This window comes from Cucumis sativus, chromosome 4, assembly GCF_000004075.3.
Source record: "Cucumis sativus cultivar 9930 chromosome 4, Cucumber_9930_V3, whole genome shotgun sequence".
Classification (NCBI taxonomy): Eukaryota; Viridiplantae; Streptophyta; class Magnoliopsida; order Cucurbitales; family Cucurbitaceae; genus Cucumis; species Cucumis sativus.
The window spans coordinates 26054379-26070131 of NC_026658.2; the positions used below are offsets into that span (position 1 = coordinate 26054379).

Sequence of the window (15753 nt, forward strand, 5' to 3'; positions counted from 1 at the left end):
TTTCAAAGTCAATTGTGCAAGTTTTGTATCGTCGAACTATTTAAATTGTTGGTGTGCTTTCATAATTGGTGATGCTTTATTAGATAAATTATTCACGATGTTCGTTTTTTTTACACTCAATTGCTACTTTTCATTTTTCGAATCTTGAACCAATGTAATTGAAATTTGTTTTCCATTATGTTTTATTGTCAATGCAACTTTATACATACCAACATTAAATATTTAAAAAGGAAAAAAATGATAATTGTGTATCAAAACGACATCGTTACAATCAACGCTACTTTGTATACACGGACTAAACTGAATCGACGTATGATGATTCAAATTATAGGAAGACCATTTAATTTAGAGTTTGGAGGTTGCGAGCTTTATAAGATCCTTTCTCAGTATTTTACCAGATGGATTCTTGGGAATGGAATCCACAAACGCCACCCGTCGAATTCTCTTGTAGGGTGCCACCTATACAACCACATGAGTGCACCCATATCAGTGTATAAAATTATAATCATACCAAAACATAACAGCCTTATTCTTTTCACAATTTGCTTCATTCTTGGATGTATAGAGATACAATTTCATCAACTAAAAGTATATTAACCATATTATCAGATGAACAATACGTGTTTTACAATTATTTAAATTATTTTATAGAATACGTTTGAATTAAATTAATAAAAAATGTTTTCCAAAAAACATATTTTTATTTAAATTCTCGACGTACTTATTTTTTAAATTAATTACTTGAAAATATATTGCTGACCTGTTTTGCTACAAATTGCATAACGTCGTTGTGCGAAATGTCACTTCCAACCTTTCTTACCACATAAGCCATAGGAAATTGTCCAACATCCTTGTCCGGATATCTGAAATTAGACAAAAGAAATTGATTAATTTAGTTGAAAATTTTATAAGTACTTTATATTTGATTTTTAAAATCAACATTATAAACATGAATTATACTAATATTATTTAGTTCCCATTTGAATTAAAACACAAAAAAACCAAAATGAAAATGTTGAACTTACGGTATCACAGCAGCATCAGAGATATTAGGATGAGTAAGCAACAATGCCTCTAATTCTGCTGGTGGCACCTACAAAACAATACGACGATAGAATATAGTGATTTTTCACGAGAAGACGTTGAATGCACGTAAAAATCGAAGAGTTAGCTAAAGATTGTGGGACCCAACGTTTTAATATTACAAATTGAGTCCGCGTGGATTACGTTGCAGTACTTATACAATCATACTCTATAGAGATGATCATCAACCAATCGATGTCAGTTTTTCGACCGAACCGATCACAAGTCGGCATATAAGTGGCAAAATCGATTATGACTGCATTTCCCAACAATCGATCGGTTTTTTAAAGATGAAAACTAAACTCTGACCGCATATGTCATTCGTTTGTCTGACCGACTTCGATTCGATCGTTTTGGTTTTTCGGTTCGTCATGCTTACCCCTAATACTCTATTTGGCCCTAATAGTGGGGATAACGTCCGTAATTTTTAGAAAAGAAATTTAATGTAAATTACCTGATAACCCTTATATTTGATGAGTTCCTTAAGCCTATCAACCACAAAAATAAAACCATCTTCGTCAATATAACACAGATCACCGGTTCTCAACCATCCCGCTGAATCAAGGGTTGAACTTGTTGCTTCCACGTTACCAAAATACCCTAAACATCCATACCAAATGCATTAATTATACGAATTAAAATTGAATCATAGTTAGCCCAAAAGAATAAAATCACGTGTAAAATGTTAAAAAAGAAATAAAGTTATCAAAGATTCATCTTAAAAATAAATAATATCCAAACAAAATGCATATGACAAATTAGACCCAATCATGTCGGCCAGTGACCATTTTCTTTACCTTTCATGACGGTGGGGCCTCTAAGCCAAAGCTCTCCGGTTCGGTTCACAGGAAGAGCCTCACCGGTTTCCGGGTCAACAATCATCCCTTCAGTACTCGGCGACAGAAGCCCCGCCGTGCCGTACCGACGACTCTCCTCCAAAGAATCAGTAGACGCCCCAATTCCGGTGGACTCCGTCAATCCATAACCCTGAAGAATCGCAACATTCGGAAATTTCTCAACAAAACCCTCAATCACCTCCTTCCCCAGCGGCGCTCCGCCGGAAAGTGCCGTGTGTAACGACCCCAGATCGTACTTTCCTTTTATTTGCTCGGCGGCGTTCACCAGCGCCACCAAAATCGGCGGCACGAGAGGCAAATACGTAGCCTTGTACTTCTCAATCGCTGATAACATTTCATGAATCTCAAATTTCGACAATACGACGATAGTCGATCCTGAGGAAAGCAGCCCCGTAGCGAACGCTACAAGGCCGTAAATATGAAACATCGGGACCGTACAGATAAAAGTCCCTTCCCCTTCGCTTAATTTGAACCTGGTTACAACCACTTGAACCATGGCGATTAGATTCTTGTGAGACGACACCACGCCTTTGCTCGCGCCTGTCGTTCCAGAGGAATAAAGCAGAGTCGCTGTGTCGTTTTGCTCCACGCGTTCCTTGATTTGACTCCCACTTGGTTTTTTCCTCATCATTTCGCTCAATGTCGACACGATTTTCGCTTGGGATTTCGGAATCTGCCCATCGATTACGACGACTGGTAATTTGGAAGTGGCGATTTTGGGGATTAATGCTTGAGTAGTGAAGGCTAAAATCGGTTTGGAATCTGATATTTGCTTGGAGATTTCTTGGGGAGTATTGAGGGGATTTGTGGTGGTGATGATGGCGCCGATGGACATGACGGCGAGGCAAATAATGGGGAAGTGGATAGAATTTGGGGAAAGGAGGAGGATGACGTGGCCTTTTCTGATGCCCATGTCGGAAAGGGAAGAGGCGACGGAGTGGACGGCGTTCCAGAGATCGGAGTAGGTTATGTGATGGCCGGTGGAGGCGTCGATGAGGGCGATTTTGCCGTTGTGAGGACGGGAAGAGATGAACGTCGTGGCATCGAGGGATTGGTTAGGGGGAAGTGGGATTGGGCGGCGTTTGCTGTTGAAGATTTTTGTAGACTTACAGAAACCGCTTCTTGGATCCACTTCCAGATTCTCGCCGCCGTACTCCGCCATGGTTTTTTCACAGATTTTGGTTGGGGATTGTTGGGTTGGGCTCTTGTAGGAAGTGTGCAGCAGCCTGTGTTGACTGGTCTATGTTGAAATAATAATAATAAATAATAATTTAGTTTCAAAAAATAGAAAATATAAAATTTGGGGTTTCAAATGTTTGAATGATTTTTAAATTGAATATCTTTCTTTCTAAAAAAAAAAAGAAAAATAATAGCTTTCTTTTGGCCGGTAACACGTTTTTCTTCTCTATTTTTCGATTATGTGAAAAGATTATTATTTGATTCGTAAACGGAGGGTTTTTCTTTTTGGCGCTTTCTTTTGTAAGTGGAGGGTTGAGTGGGGGACTGCTCGAGTAATGGTTTTCCGGCTTTTCTTGGCATTTTAGGATCGGGACTACCACAAAGAGTATGAACAATAAATTAACAACTATAAGATTTTTAGTTTAATTAGAGAGTGGGTAGTAATTTGGTAATAAGTTTTTTTTTTTCATACCAATAATTGATTGGCTACATGTAAGATTAATATTTTGATTATGATGTATAATGATTTTAAGTATGTCATGGTCGGTGGGAAGGAGGAACACTAACGATGGAGACGTTGAGGTTGAAGTTGAGATGAGGGTGAGAGTTTTGTCTAAGATCTCGGGAGACTTTGTTATGTTTGGCAGAGCGAAATATAGAAATAAGAATTATGATTCAATTACCTTAGTAATATCGAACGAGATGGAAAGCAAAGAGCAAGTCCAGGTGCTAAAGCGAGAGTATCTCTCAGTTCTTGTTGATCAAAGACAATAAGGTTTAAAGATACGTTATTGGATCATCTTGGGGTTGTGGCAGACCGAGGTGAAAAAATAAAGGTTTTTAGAAATGGGTATAGTGCATCTCGTTATCGTGTTCGGTCGGGACTGGAATCATAAAAGAAAAAGATTAGGGGTTCTCGAACATGATTTCGAGTATGTTCGACCGAGAAAAGTGTACATCTCTAACCGATCTCAATTGATACCACTTAATTGACATGTATTCCTCGCTTATTGCAAACAAGAGTGTCAATTGACCGAGAGATAGAATATAGTCGTTCATGTCTTTCCTATTAAACTTATACTAATTTTTGCAAGCAAACAATTGATTAGGTAGAAAGTTGAGACAACCAACCTTTTAAAAACACAAGTGCATCAATAACATAAATCGTGTTACATATTAAAATATGACAACGTGGATGTATATAAAAAATTACCATCATATTGAGATATCTATGAGTTAACACAGCCAATATCTCAAGTGAACAACAAATGTTGTGGTCGTGAGTAACTGGTTTCCTAAAGTCATCTAACATTATTGTTGATACAATCAATCTATCAAACATGTTGAAAATATCAAGTTACATGGATTAAAAAAAAAACCGTCAACAACTATTGTAGCATAACAATTAGTGCACTTTAAAAACCTCATAAGTTGTAAACAATCAAAAGTGGGGGTAATCAAATACATACACAAAAGGTAGTTGTTATAGTGGAAGATAACCAATATATTTATATGTTCGGTTATATTTAGGCAATGTCATGGATCAATGTTAAGCCAACCAATAGATGAACGAGGAAAGTCTAATACGTCGAACCAATTATTAATCGAGATAACTATAATATTAAAATTATTTATAAGCAAAGACAACCATTGCATCATAATATACTTTAAATATTTGATTACGAAACTTTAAAATTCACAAAATTTGTGTGGGCTTGGGGGCTTAATAGGCCGAGTGAAAGGCCCGTTTACTGAAAAGGCCTAGTTTCGGAGCCCACTTAATTAACTCCCCCCATAGTTAAACACAAAGTCTAGTTTTCTGTTTGATTTCAATCTCGAGCTTCCATCTTCTTCATTCGATCCTTTCTGCAGTCGGAATTCGGTGATCAGTTGAAAGTGCAGAAGCCAATTATGGGAGGCGGTGGACATGGAGCTGGAACTACTTTCAAGGGCGTGACCATACACCCGCCAAAGCGATGGCACACCGTCACCGGCAAGGGACTGTGCGCCGTTATGTGGTATAAACCCTAGCTTCATTAGTTTCCGATCGACAAATTCTATTGAAGGAAACTAAATTTGATTTTCTCTTTTCAGCCAAATTGCCCCATAGTTAATTTCTTTACTTTCTTTCTCTGTTTTACAAGTCCTGCGTCTAGTCCGATCTGTCCTCATCGCATTATTCCAAATAAACGCATCGCGATCGAGTGGAGTTACAAGTTTTAATATTATCTTGATGCCAGATGCTATATTTGAGTTCATCGTCTCGTATGCAATTTGATGTTGAGTGGAAATTAAAAGAGCTTCAGAATCTGTAGGATTGACTATTGAGAAATTGGCATCTGGGTATTGACCAGATTTTTTATGACTGTCTTTCAGGTTTTGGGTGCTATACAGGGCGAAACAAGATGGACCTGTAGTACTGGTAAAAATCACTGTTCCCTTAGTCGTAAATTACATTTCTACTTATTTTTGGTTAAAATCTCTAGATTTTCTGGCTGAAGTTCTTGAGGATATACATGTTAGAGGGCATCTTTTGGAGCGATTTTAAAATGGTTAAAATCATTTAGTTGTTTTCAAATTCAGTATGAAAAATTCAATTAGAAGTGTAAAATTGAACATTAAATTGATTTTAGGTGATTAAAGCTTAACTTTATGTTTCAAAGTTATTTTAAATATGACAAAAAGTGACGTTAACCATTTTCTGAACACTTGGTTGCCATTTTTAGCTTACATTGTATGTATTTTCTATTACAGAAAATCTTACTTTTGTAATATTTGTTACGATCAGGGCTGGAGACATCCATGGGAAGGTCATGGTCATGGTGATCATGGAAATGAGCACTAGGTACTGTTTTTATGATTTACCTCTCTTTCCAAATTTCCCCAATTAATTATCTGTTTTTATAGAGAGAAAAAGTCAAAACAAAGTGTGTCCTAGCTTTCTGATATAATTACAACACTGAACTATTAGCCACTTGACATCAGGTAATATGAGCGCTATCAGCTATGGGAACTTTTTTTCTTTGATTGGAGTACATTTCTATTGATAAGCTTTCCAGTTTACTTGTAGGCTTCCTGCTAATGGTGGGCGAAGGGGAAATGGCAAGGCCTCAGTTGCAGGTTCTCTATTTGAATGTTCAGAGTACCATATTTGCTAAGTTCTGTTCAAATAAGGATATTGTGATAGCCAAATGGATATAAACACCACTTCATCATTTTTATTTTGTAATCATGAATTCTTCTGATGTGTTTTGAATATTTAATTTGTGTTCAATCACCGCTGTTGTTGAGTTGAAGCAAAGATCAATTCCCTATTTCTGAATATAGGCTGTACTTTTATTTCACTATGTCTTTTGCATGGCGCATACCTTTCTTTTAAACTAAGGTTGTTCCATTTGGATAATTTGATCTGCTCAAACTGAAATTCATGTACCAATGGTGATGAAGTATTAGTGAATTGCTACCCTTGAATCTAGTGTCACAACAATGGGATTTTATTTGCCATGAGACAGTTACAGGCATTGTATTTGCATAATTCCTCTAGAAACTTAACTGAAGTGATACGAAGAATGCATAGAAAGAGATCCGATTGTTAGTTGCTGCAATCAGAGAATTGTTATATATTTGAAAGAGCATTCCAGCTTCCTAGCTTAGCTCATATTTTTGCCGTGTATGTAGACAACAAATTCAATGAACTCAGTGCCTGTTTGCTTGGTGGAGGGTAAAGCCTTAGGCCAAGGAGATTAGTTTCTAAAGTTCATTGTAGAAATAAGATCACATTGTATGTATAAATTGTCTCTGTTAGCGCAGCGCGAGCAAACATTCTCTTCTTCTTCGTATCTTTCCATTGAGAGACTAAGATCGGTTCTTTTCAGCAAACAGATCATTGGTGATTGAGAGAGTTGGGATTTTACTGCTTGATCAGTTCAAGAGCATGATCTTGCTACTCACTTTCCTTAAATTTTGAAGGGATTTATACAAAATTTACAACTGTAAATTGTAAAGTGGAGAATTGATCTTTGAAACACCTTGCGAATTGCATTTAAAGGTTGTTAATAGACTTTTATATCGAGGTTTCGGCTTCCTGATAGGCCCATCTCTTTTTTTCAACTTGGAATGTTCTCAGTTCAGTGTTCTCAGTTCAACTCCCTAAGCTAAAACCACATCAAAATCAACGTGTATATTAAAAAATTTTATGAAGGTTATAAATAAATAAAAGTAATATGTACAACAATCAAGTTACAAACATAGATGAAAGTCCACTTAACATAAATAAATAATCAAGTTATTAACTTCTTCAAAGTCCACCTCACAAATAAATAAATTAAATAAAAGTGAATTTGAAGTCTAAAAAATAGTTTCGCCCACCGTGGGGTTCGAACCCACGACCACAAGGTTAAGAGCCTTGCGCTCTACCAACTGAGCTAGACGGGCTGTTGAAAATTCATTCAATATTTTAATAAGTTTTCCACATTCCGAACTTCACGAGTTTTGAAGAACGAAATAATAATTAGGTAGAGTTTTTGTGTTAGATGCTCTGACTAAAATGAATTATTTATGAGTTTTTTCTAATTTAAATATATATTAACAGAGCTGAACTAATTGTTTTATTCATATAGAATTTGGGTTTCAACGTTCGTAATGAAAAATAGAAAAACACATAAATATTATGTCATTCTTAGGATGCCACGAAAGATATTTGGTAGAAGAAAAAGAATTTAGTGGAAAAACGAAAGAAGTAATTGGAGTTTAACGATACACGTGGAGGAGACGCCAACACTTCTTCAATCTATGGCGCGGATTCAAAGCTGAAACCCACACCCATTTCCCCTTCACATTATCAAAACTACAAACAGAGAAAAAAAGTGGATGCAATTTCTCTGATTTTTTCTCTTTATTTACCCTTTCATCTCTTCCAATTTTGAAGCAATCCACTGAAATTCTCGCCGGAGTTATGGCTTCCTCCGCCACTAATCTCCTTCTATCTTCATCCTTCATTGGAACTAATACTTTAATCTTTCCTCCGACCCCCAAAACCACCAGATCGATTTCGCATTTGTCATTCTTTTCCAAGAGAAAATCTTTTCTTACGCGAAGCGTTCTTAGTGAGAAACCCAATTTCGAACCCTATAAATCTATTCCATCCCAAGCTGCTTTGGCTGCTCTTATCTTCTCTTCGATTGCGCCACAAGCTTTGGCTGTGGATGATGCTTCCCCTCCGCCGCCTCCGCCGGTAATTGAAGCTCAGGCGGTGAGTCCAAGTACTTCTACTTCCTCACCCTTTTCTCAGAATCTTCTTCTTACTGCTCCGAAACCTCAATCTCAATCAGTTTCGGACCTTCCCGAAGGTAGCCAATGGCGATACAGTGAATTCTTGAATGCGGTAAAGAAGGGGAAGGTTGAACGAGTTAGGTTTAGTAAAGATGGCTCTGCGCTTCAGCTCACTGCCATTGATGGCCGTCGTGCCACTGTGATAGTCCCAAATGACCCTGATCTTATCGACATTCTTGCTATGAATGGTGTTGATATTTCGGTGTCTGAAGGCGATGCTGGTAATGGGTTGTTCAATTTCATTGGTAATTTGTTGTTCCCTTTTTTGGCCTTTGCTGGATTGTTCTTTCTCTTCCGCCGTGCTCAGGGCGGCCCTGGCGGTCCCGGTGGACTTGGTGGGCCAATGGATTTTGGAAGATCGAAATCCAAGTTCCAAGAAGTGCCTGAGACTGGTGTGACTTTTGCTGATGTTGCTGGAGCTGACCAAGCCAAGCTTGAATTGCAAGAAGTGGTTGATTTCTTGAAGAATCCTGATAAGTACACAGCTCTTGGAGCTAAAATCCCGAAAGGGTGTCTTCTTGTTGGACCACCGGGTACCGGAAAAACTCTTCTGGCTCGGGCCGTGGCTGGTGAAGCTGGTGTGCCATTCTTCTCGTGTGCTGCCTCAGAGTTTGTAGAATTGTTTGTTGGTGTGGGTGCATCGAGAGTGCGAGACTTATTCGACAAAGCCAAGTCCAAAGCTCCTTGTATTGTTTTCATTGATGAGATTGATGCTGTGGGGAGACAGAGAGGGGCAGGTCTTGGAGGTGGTAATGACGAGAGAGAGCAAACTATCAATCAGCTATTGACTGAAATGGATGGGTTTTCTGGTAATTCTGGTGTGATTGTGTTGGCTGCTACAAACAGACCAGATGTTCTCGATTCAGCTTTGTTAAGACCCGGAAGGTTTGATAGACAAGTTACCGTCGACCGTCCCGATGTTGCTGGGCGAGTCAAGATTCTTCAGGTTTGTGCATTGGGAACTCTTTAAGTTCAAAGGATTGTAGTGACTTCTTGGTTAAAGCTGTTGTTATGCTCGATTTTTATGGTCTTTCAACCTTAGAAACGGAGTTTGAGATGCATGTTTTGGATTTTTGATGTGTTGTAATGTAGTATTGTAGTTTAGAACATCTGTTGCATTCTTGTTTTGTTTAAAACATTTTAAAATGATATACTGATATCTTGTAGGTGCACTCGAGAGGGAAGGCACTTGCTAAAGATGTCGACTTCGAAAAGATAGCAAGGAGAACCCCTGGTTTCACTGGTGCTGATTTGCAAAACTTGATGAATGAAGCAGCCATTCTTGCAGCCCGGCGCGATCTTAAGGAAATTAGCAAAGATGAGATTTCAGATGCTCTCGAGAGGATAATAGCAGGGCCAGAAAAGAAGAATGCCGTTGTCTCGGATGAGAAAAAGAAATTAGTTGCATACCATGGTATATCAATATGTTGAACTCTCTTAGCCATTCTTCTATGAACTTCAATTTCTTTCATTATTTGGTTTTGCAATTTTATTAACAACTCATATTCTTTTCCAAATGCAGAGGCTGGGCATGCTCTTGTTGGTGCTTTGATGCCAGAATATGATCCCGTGGCAAAGATATCAATCATTCCCCGTGGCCAAGCTGGTGGACTTACCTTTTTCGCCCCAAGCGAAGAGAGGCTCGAGTCTGGATTGTATAGCAGAAGCTACCTGGAGAATCAAATGGCTGTTGCCCTTGGAGGAAGGTATGCATCATTCAAATTTCATCCTAATATTTGATTGTCTGGCTTGATTACTTGATGGTCTTTTATGTATGCCAACTGTTATGAGTTTGGGTTTGATGATTCTACCCCAACCTGACTTTTTGGAGTACTCTATAGAGTTCTTAGCGAATTGAAATTAGAAATACATTTTCCCCCACAAAATTGTTGTAGTTTTAGATTTATATAGAGCCTGATATGATACTTAATTTGCAATTAATGGCTAATGTAGGGTGGCCGAAGAGGTAATATTTGGAGAGGACAATGTGACAACGGGCGCATCGAACGACTTCATGCAAGTCTCTCGGGTGGCAAGACAAATGGTTGAGAGGTTTGGATTCAGTAAAAAGATTGGGCAAATCGCAATTGGTGGACCGGGCGGAAACCCCTTCTTAGGTCAACAGGTATACTCAAATAGTGTTACACAATTCACGTTTAATAGTTTGACAGACTCGACTTATAATGAATCCTTTTGAACTTGCAGATGTCATCCCAGAAAGATTACTCTATGGCAACTGCAGATATTGTGGATGCAGAGGTTAGGGAGTTGGTAGAGAGAGCATATTCAAGGGCTAAGCAAATTATCACAACCCACAATGACATTCTTCACAAGCTTGCTCAACTCCTTATCGAGAAAGAAACCGTGGACGGGGAAGAGTTCATGAGCCTCTTCATCGATGGAAAAGCTGAGTTATATGTTGCATAGAGACATATCAACACGGAATTGTATTATAAATGTTAAATATACAGATGAATCAACTAATCACTTTCACTTGTTTTCACAAAATTACATACTACTTGATTGATATCTTACAGATCCCATGGTATGTCGTTTTGCCTGACATCAACCCCAGCTGATTTGTTACAACTTAGAAGAAGAGAGAAAAAAAAAAAAAAAAGAATACACCAAAGAATTTGTGAGAAGTGAATTCTCAATACCCCCTGCCACCTCTATGCCTTTTCTTCTCTAATGTTGATGCTTCTTTCAACATATCAGCTGCATCTTTATGCATTCCAAGCTTAACAAGAGCAACGGCTTGCAAGTAAAATGCGATTGGCCATTCAGGGTGAACCAATTGTGCTTGCATAGCATCTCTAAGTGCAGCATCCGGTTTATCGCACAGCATATAGCAAATACTTCTTCGTGCGTAGACTGTTGGGGAAAGTATGTTGCCCACATCAATGAACTGCACATTATACCATTATTAATAAGGTCAATCTTGAGCATAGAGTAGTTCAATATAACCATCCAGATCTTCATTTTCTTAGGTTTTGAGAAACTTTTCATGTTTATCATCAAGAATTATAGCTTACCGTAGTATATCCGTCGATGGCTCCTTTGAAATCTTTGTCCCGAAATGCCATGTCGCCTCGCTTGCGTGCCTCTAACATATCTCTTATCTGTTGTGTCCATTCTTGGAAGGAAAGCTGCATGTATACAAATGGAGATAGGTTTTTAGTATTTAATAACAATCAACAATCCAATTAACAGAGATGAATCGGAAAAACTGAGTTTAGGTAACAGAGATGGTTTACTTCGCAGGATCCATCATCGTCTTTATAGTGCGACACGAGCAAAAGTTGATGAATGGCTGTAAGGTCGACTCGTGAACAAGCATCCCCCATTGGAGAGAGAGGCTCTTGTGGTGCCAATGGTATTTCCTCACGTTTTGGGATACCCAACATTTCATATGATGGAGTCTATAAGCAAGAGTTTATCAGGTTAGATGTCTTCAAAAAAGAACCGAGCCAAAATATGAAAACAAGGAAATTCTCCAAAATAAACACGAATCAGGCTTTGCAGCATTTTAAGTTGGGTACTGGACGTTAACTTGAAGAATTTAGATCGACACCCATATATGTACAACAATTGAAACTCATATCAGAGGAGCAGGTTGGATTATAATCCTTCAAAATACAGAGAGGAACACTCATAATATTTAACCAATGACCACCAGAGGTCCACAGGATAAAAGAACAAACGCTTACATCAGATTTATTTTGCAGGGGAACGAGTGCTGCAACAAGTTCTTTAATGCTTGGTCGATCCCGAGGTTCATATTGCAAGCACTGTGAAGAAAGCTCAAATACTAATGTTGCCTCTTCAGTTGAAAATTTACCGTCTAAGTGTGAATCCATCAACAACGTAATGTTTTTACCTCCTATCATATCAAGTGCCTGCATACAAAGTCATAAAATGTTAATAAAATATTTGCTAGTGAAAGCATTTGGCTAGTTGCTAGTGACACTCATAAAATATTTGTAAAGTACTTACTTGATTTGGTGGGACATGCTTTCCACTAAGAAGGTCTAAAAGGATTGTCCCAAAGCTATAAATAACGCTTTCAGCAATTACAGTTCCTGAGAAACAGCAATTAACCATTAGACAATGATACAATCCAAAACAAATGGGAAAAAAGTTGAAGTTCTTGCTATAATTTCTAAGGAGCATTCATTAGGATCTTACAGCTCATTTTCATTTTCCTTCATACACTAAATTTCTAGATGCAGGGGAAGAAAACTGATGATCACGTGCTAAAGGGAGATTGAATGAATGAATACTCAGATAATTGAATATTTTAAAATTCTAATATGCAATTTTGTAGGTTTCCTATAAAGTTTTGTATTGATATTGTACAGATATGCTTCTTTTGTGTAAGTGGAAGAAGAATTTAAGTTCGATAATAAAAAGAGGATGATATTCAAGTACCATCTCTTAGGTACTCTGGAGGTGTATAAGCCAAATTAGTGCTGTAACTTTTCCCATCCATGCTGTTTTTCATCAATCCAAAACATGAAAGTCGTGGATCACCATTCTGCAAAACCCTTAATGAATCACTATGATAATACAATATGATACAAAGGGTCCCTCGATTAGGAATTTTCATAATGAAATCGCTACACAATATGAATATCATAACCGTTGGACATATTTTCAATAATTTGTAATCTCATCTACTTCTCTCTACATCTAATGGTGGAAAATAGTCAGCCATGTTATAACAATCACATCAAATAACACCAAAAAACCACATGTTTTCTCTCAATTTCCATCATACATATCATATCAAGGAAATTATTCTCATTTGATTTAGCGAAGAAAAGGGCAAAGGGGTCGGTGTACCTCATCAAATAGAACCCTAACTGCATTCAAGTCGTGGTATAATGGACGTTCTGCCTGACTACAATATTCTAACGCTTCAGCAATGTATAGAGCAACTCTTAAACGCATTGCCCACTCAATGGTTTGTTTCTCCCCTGTCAAAGAAATTTGTATAACTGATCTAAGGATTACTTGAAAACAAAATAATCCATTGCATATGAAATTTGCAAGAATCAAAATGCAGAATCTCCCTCAATCAGGTTTCCAAGAAAAAGAAACAAAAATAGAAAGGAATCAACAGATTGAAACTATGGTGAATCATCAACAGCTTCTCTTCCATGGCAGTTCTAGGTAGTCTAAACCATAACGAAGAAGAGACAACGACGTAGAAGAAGAAGAAGAAGAAGTCGTTTGCATTTGATATAATAAATTCCAGAATCTTCAATCACGAATGAATTGAAAATGAAACAACTTACAGTGGAACAAATGCTTTGCAAGGGTACAATTAGGCATATACTCCGCAACAAGCAGCCTTTCATCGCCCTCGCAGCAATAGCCGATTAAATTGGCGAGTCTTTTGTTTCTCAATTTCCCCACACCAGAGGCTTCATCCTGAATAAGAATTCAACAATAACAACAAAATCAAATAACAATTTCAAAACCTAGGGAACAACAACAGTGAAAATCAGAACCAGGGAAAATTGAAAAAAAAAAAAAAAAAAGCAATGAACATCAGTGCGTACAGCGAACTGTTGGTGGTCCGGCCACGCAGCTTTGGTAAATTTTTTAACCGCAACAAAGCGTTGATTGTTCTCTTTCTGAAGACGTCCTTTGTAAACGACATTAGGAGATTTATCACTACTTTCCGATACAATATGATCAATAGAGAAGTTGTTAGTCGCCGCCTTGAGGTCAGCGAAGGAAAACTCCAGAAACGGCGGCACAAATTCATCAGCCGGCGAGGAATCTACTCCATTCTGATGGTGATGATTCTTCCGGTCTAGAGAATGTTCACCTCGGCCAATAACATCCGCTGAAGGTTTTTTCAGTTTAAGTAACGATGATTGGCAACAGCCCATAATAACAAGAACTCGATTCAATTAATCAATTCAACTCCTTATGATCCTGGAACTGAAACTTAAAAATCAAAAAACGAGAAGCAGGCAGAGAAAGATTGTGAGAGAGGTTTGTGAAAAGGGAAATTCTAAGGGAATGGGGTGGTTGGTTTGTGAGAAAGATAGAGAAACAATTAAGCTACTTGCAGGTTCCATTTCTCCTTGATGACATTGCCGGTCGTCGTTGTGTTCTTGGTGTTGGATGTTGAATTTCTTCCAGCGGATAACAGAGAGATTTAGGGGATTCCTGGTTTCTTCAACAAATGAGTTGTCGTAAAGAGATAATTATGCAAACATTTTGTTACAACTTCCCCTCCCCCCACCCCATTGATTTTTCTCCCGCCACAACGTCTAATTTACATTCTGTTTCTTCATTATTGTTTCCTTTAACAAACATTCATCGCCATTAAAACAACTTCTTGCTTTTTAATTCAACCATTTTTATTTTCCACCAATTCATCATCATCATCATCATTCAAACTTCTATTTTCATATAAACAAATATTTTCGTTTTATTTCATTACTATTATTATTTCCTTTCTGTATAATCTCTATTATTTATAAATTTTAATCATTTTAGAATTTATCCCAAAAATATCTCTAATAGAATTATAAAAAATTAAATTATAGATTGGTCCCAAACTTTGTATTCTATTGGACCTCTCTCTCAGAAAATTTTAAATTCTATTTTCGTCCTGTTCCTGTAACTTATTTTATTTTGGTTTTTAAACTTTTTAAAAAAAATCTAATTTGGTCCTTAAAAAAATCTTACTTTGATCATTGTTGTTAGAATTCCGTTAACTTTTTATGAGACGAATAAAACACCAACTTATCATCTAGCTTTTAATTAAAAATTTAAACTCTAAATTATTAAGAGTAATTACCGTCCTTGGTATAAAACATCCATTTACTATCTAGCTTTTAATTAAAAAAAGAGTGATTATGATATTTCACATATCTAAATATAAAATAACATCTTCAAATGAAATCTTAACGAATTAAAATAGATAAATTACATTAGTTAATAGTACATATTTTTTTTGCATATTGCGAATGTGATAAATATGACAAGTAATTAATTATATCAAACATCAAAGAGCTATCACAGGATATCACAGAGTTGTATGCTATTAAATTTATTACTTTTTCAATTTAGAAAATGTACTGACATATGTCCTAATATCATAAATTTATTTGCAACTTTTGCAATTTAGAAAATGTTGTGACATATGTCCTAATATCATAGAATTTTTTGTTGTTTTTGCAACCACCCCATTAAAGTAGACGTTTTTAAAAGTTCGTAGACTAAATAAATCAATATACAAAGTTTATGGACCAAAATATGATCTGAACCTTCGATATTT

At 37.1% G+C, this 15753-nt stretch overlaps 4 protein-coding genes and 1 non-coding gene across 8 annotated transcripts; 2 read left to right on the top strand and 3 right to left on the bottom strand.

Annotated features, from left to right (window-relative positions):
- Positions 1–155: 155 nt before the first annotated feature.
- Positions 156–3179, bottom strand: LOC101221396 (4-coumarate--CoA ligase-like 5). Its single transcript, XM_004145484.3, has 5 exons — positions 1881–3179; positions 1538–1683; positions 1026–1093; positions 761–863; positions 156–459 (listed from the first exon to the last, which is right to left on the bottom strand). The coding sequence occupies exons 1-5, from the start codon at positions 3100–3102 to the stop codon at positions 346–348; spliced, it is 1653 nt and encodes a 550-aa protein (XP_004145532.1). The 5' UTR covers positions 3103–3179; the 3' UTR covers positions 156–345.
- Positions 3180–4908: 1729 nt separating this feature from the next.
- LOC101221636 (NADH dehydrogenase [ubiquinone] 1 beta subcomplex subunit 2) lies at positions 4909–6587 on the top strand. 4 transcript variants are annotated; one of them, XR_004216134.1, is made up of 5 exons: positions 4909–5137; positions 5496–5541; positions 5908–5964; positions 6027–6104; positions 6179–6587. XR_004216134.1 is itself a non-coding variant. In XM_004145485.3 (4 exons), exons 1-3 carry the CDS (start codon positions 5031–5033, stop codon positions 5962–5964), a joined length of 210 nt encoding a protein of 69 aa, XP_004145533.1. In that variant the 5' UTR covers positions 4909–5030; the 3' UTR covers positions 6179–6587. The 4 variants fall into 4 exon arrangements, 2 of the variants coding, with proteins under 2 accessions (XP_004145533.1, XP_011654263.1); XR_004216133.1 differs by having other exon boundaries at positions 6190–6587; XM_004145485.3 differs by lacking the exon at positions 6027–6104.
- Positions 6588–7480: 893 nt separating this feature from the next.
- TRNAK-CUU lies at positions 7481–7553 on the bottom strand. The gene has a single exon. It is a non-coding gene; the product is annotated as a tRNA-Lys (tRNA).
- A 381-nt stretch (positions 7554–7934) lies between these two features.
- Positions 7935–10979, top strand: LOC101221159 (ATP-dependent zinc metalloprotease FTSH, chloroplastic). Its single transcript, XM_004145483.3, has 5 exons — positions 7935–9396; positions 9618–9864; positions 9973–10156; positions 10404–10575; positions 10656–10979. The coding sequence occupies exons 1-5, from the start codon at positions 8074–8076 to the stop codon at positions 10875–10877; spliced, it is 2148 nt and encodes a 715-aa protein (XP_004145531.1). The 5' UTR covers positions 7935–8073; the 3' UTR covers positions 10878–10979.
- LOC101216425 (serine/threonine-protein kinase BSK1) lies at positions 10870–14856 on the bottom strand. Its single transcript, XM_004145547.3, has 9 exons — positions 14018–14856; positions 13751–13886; positions 13296–13429; positions 12882–12987; positions 12447–12532; positions 12161–12349; positions 11708–11872; positions 11486–11599; positions 10870–11358 (listed from the first exon to the last, which is right to left on the bottom strand). The coding sequence occupies exons 1-9, from the start codon at positions 14351–14353 to the stop codon at positions 11104–11106; spliced, it is 1521 nt and encodes a 506-aa protein (XP_004145595.1). The 5' UTR covers positions 14354–14856; the 3' UTR covers positions 10870–11103.
- Positions 14857–15753: the final 897 nt, after the last annotated feature.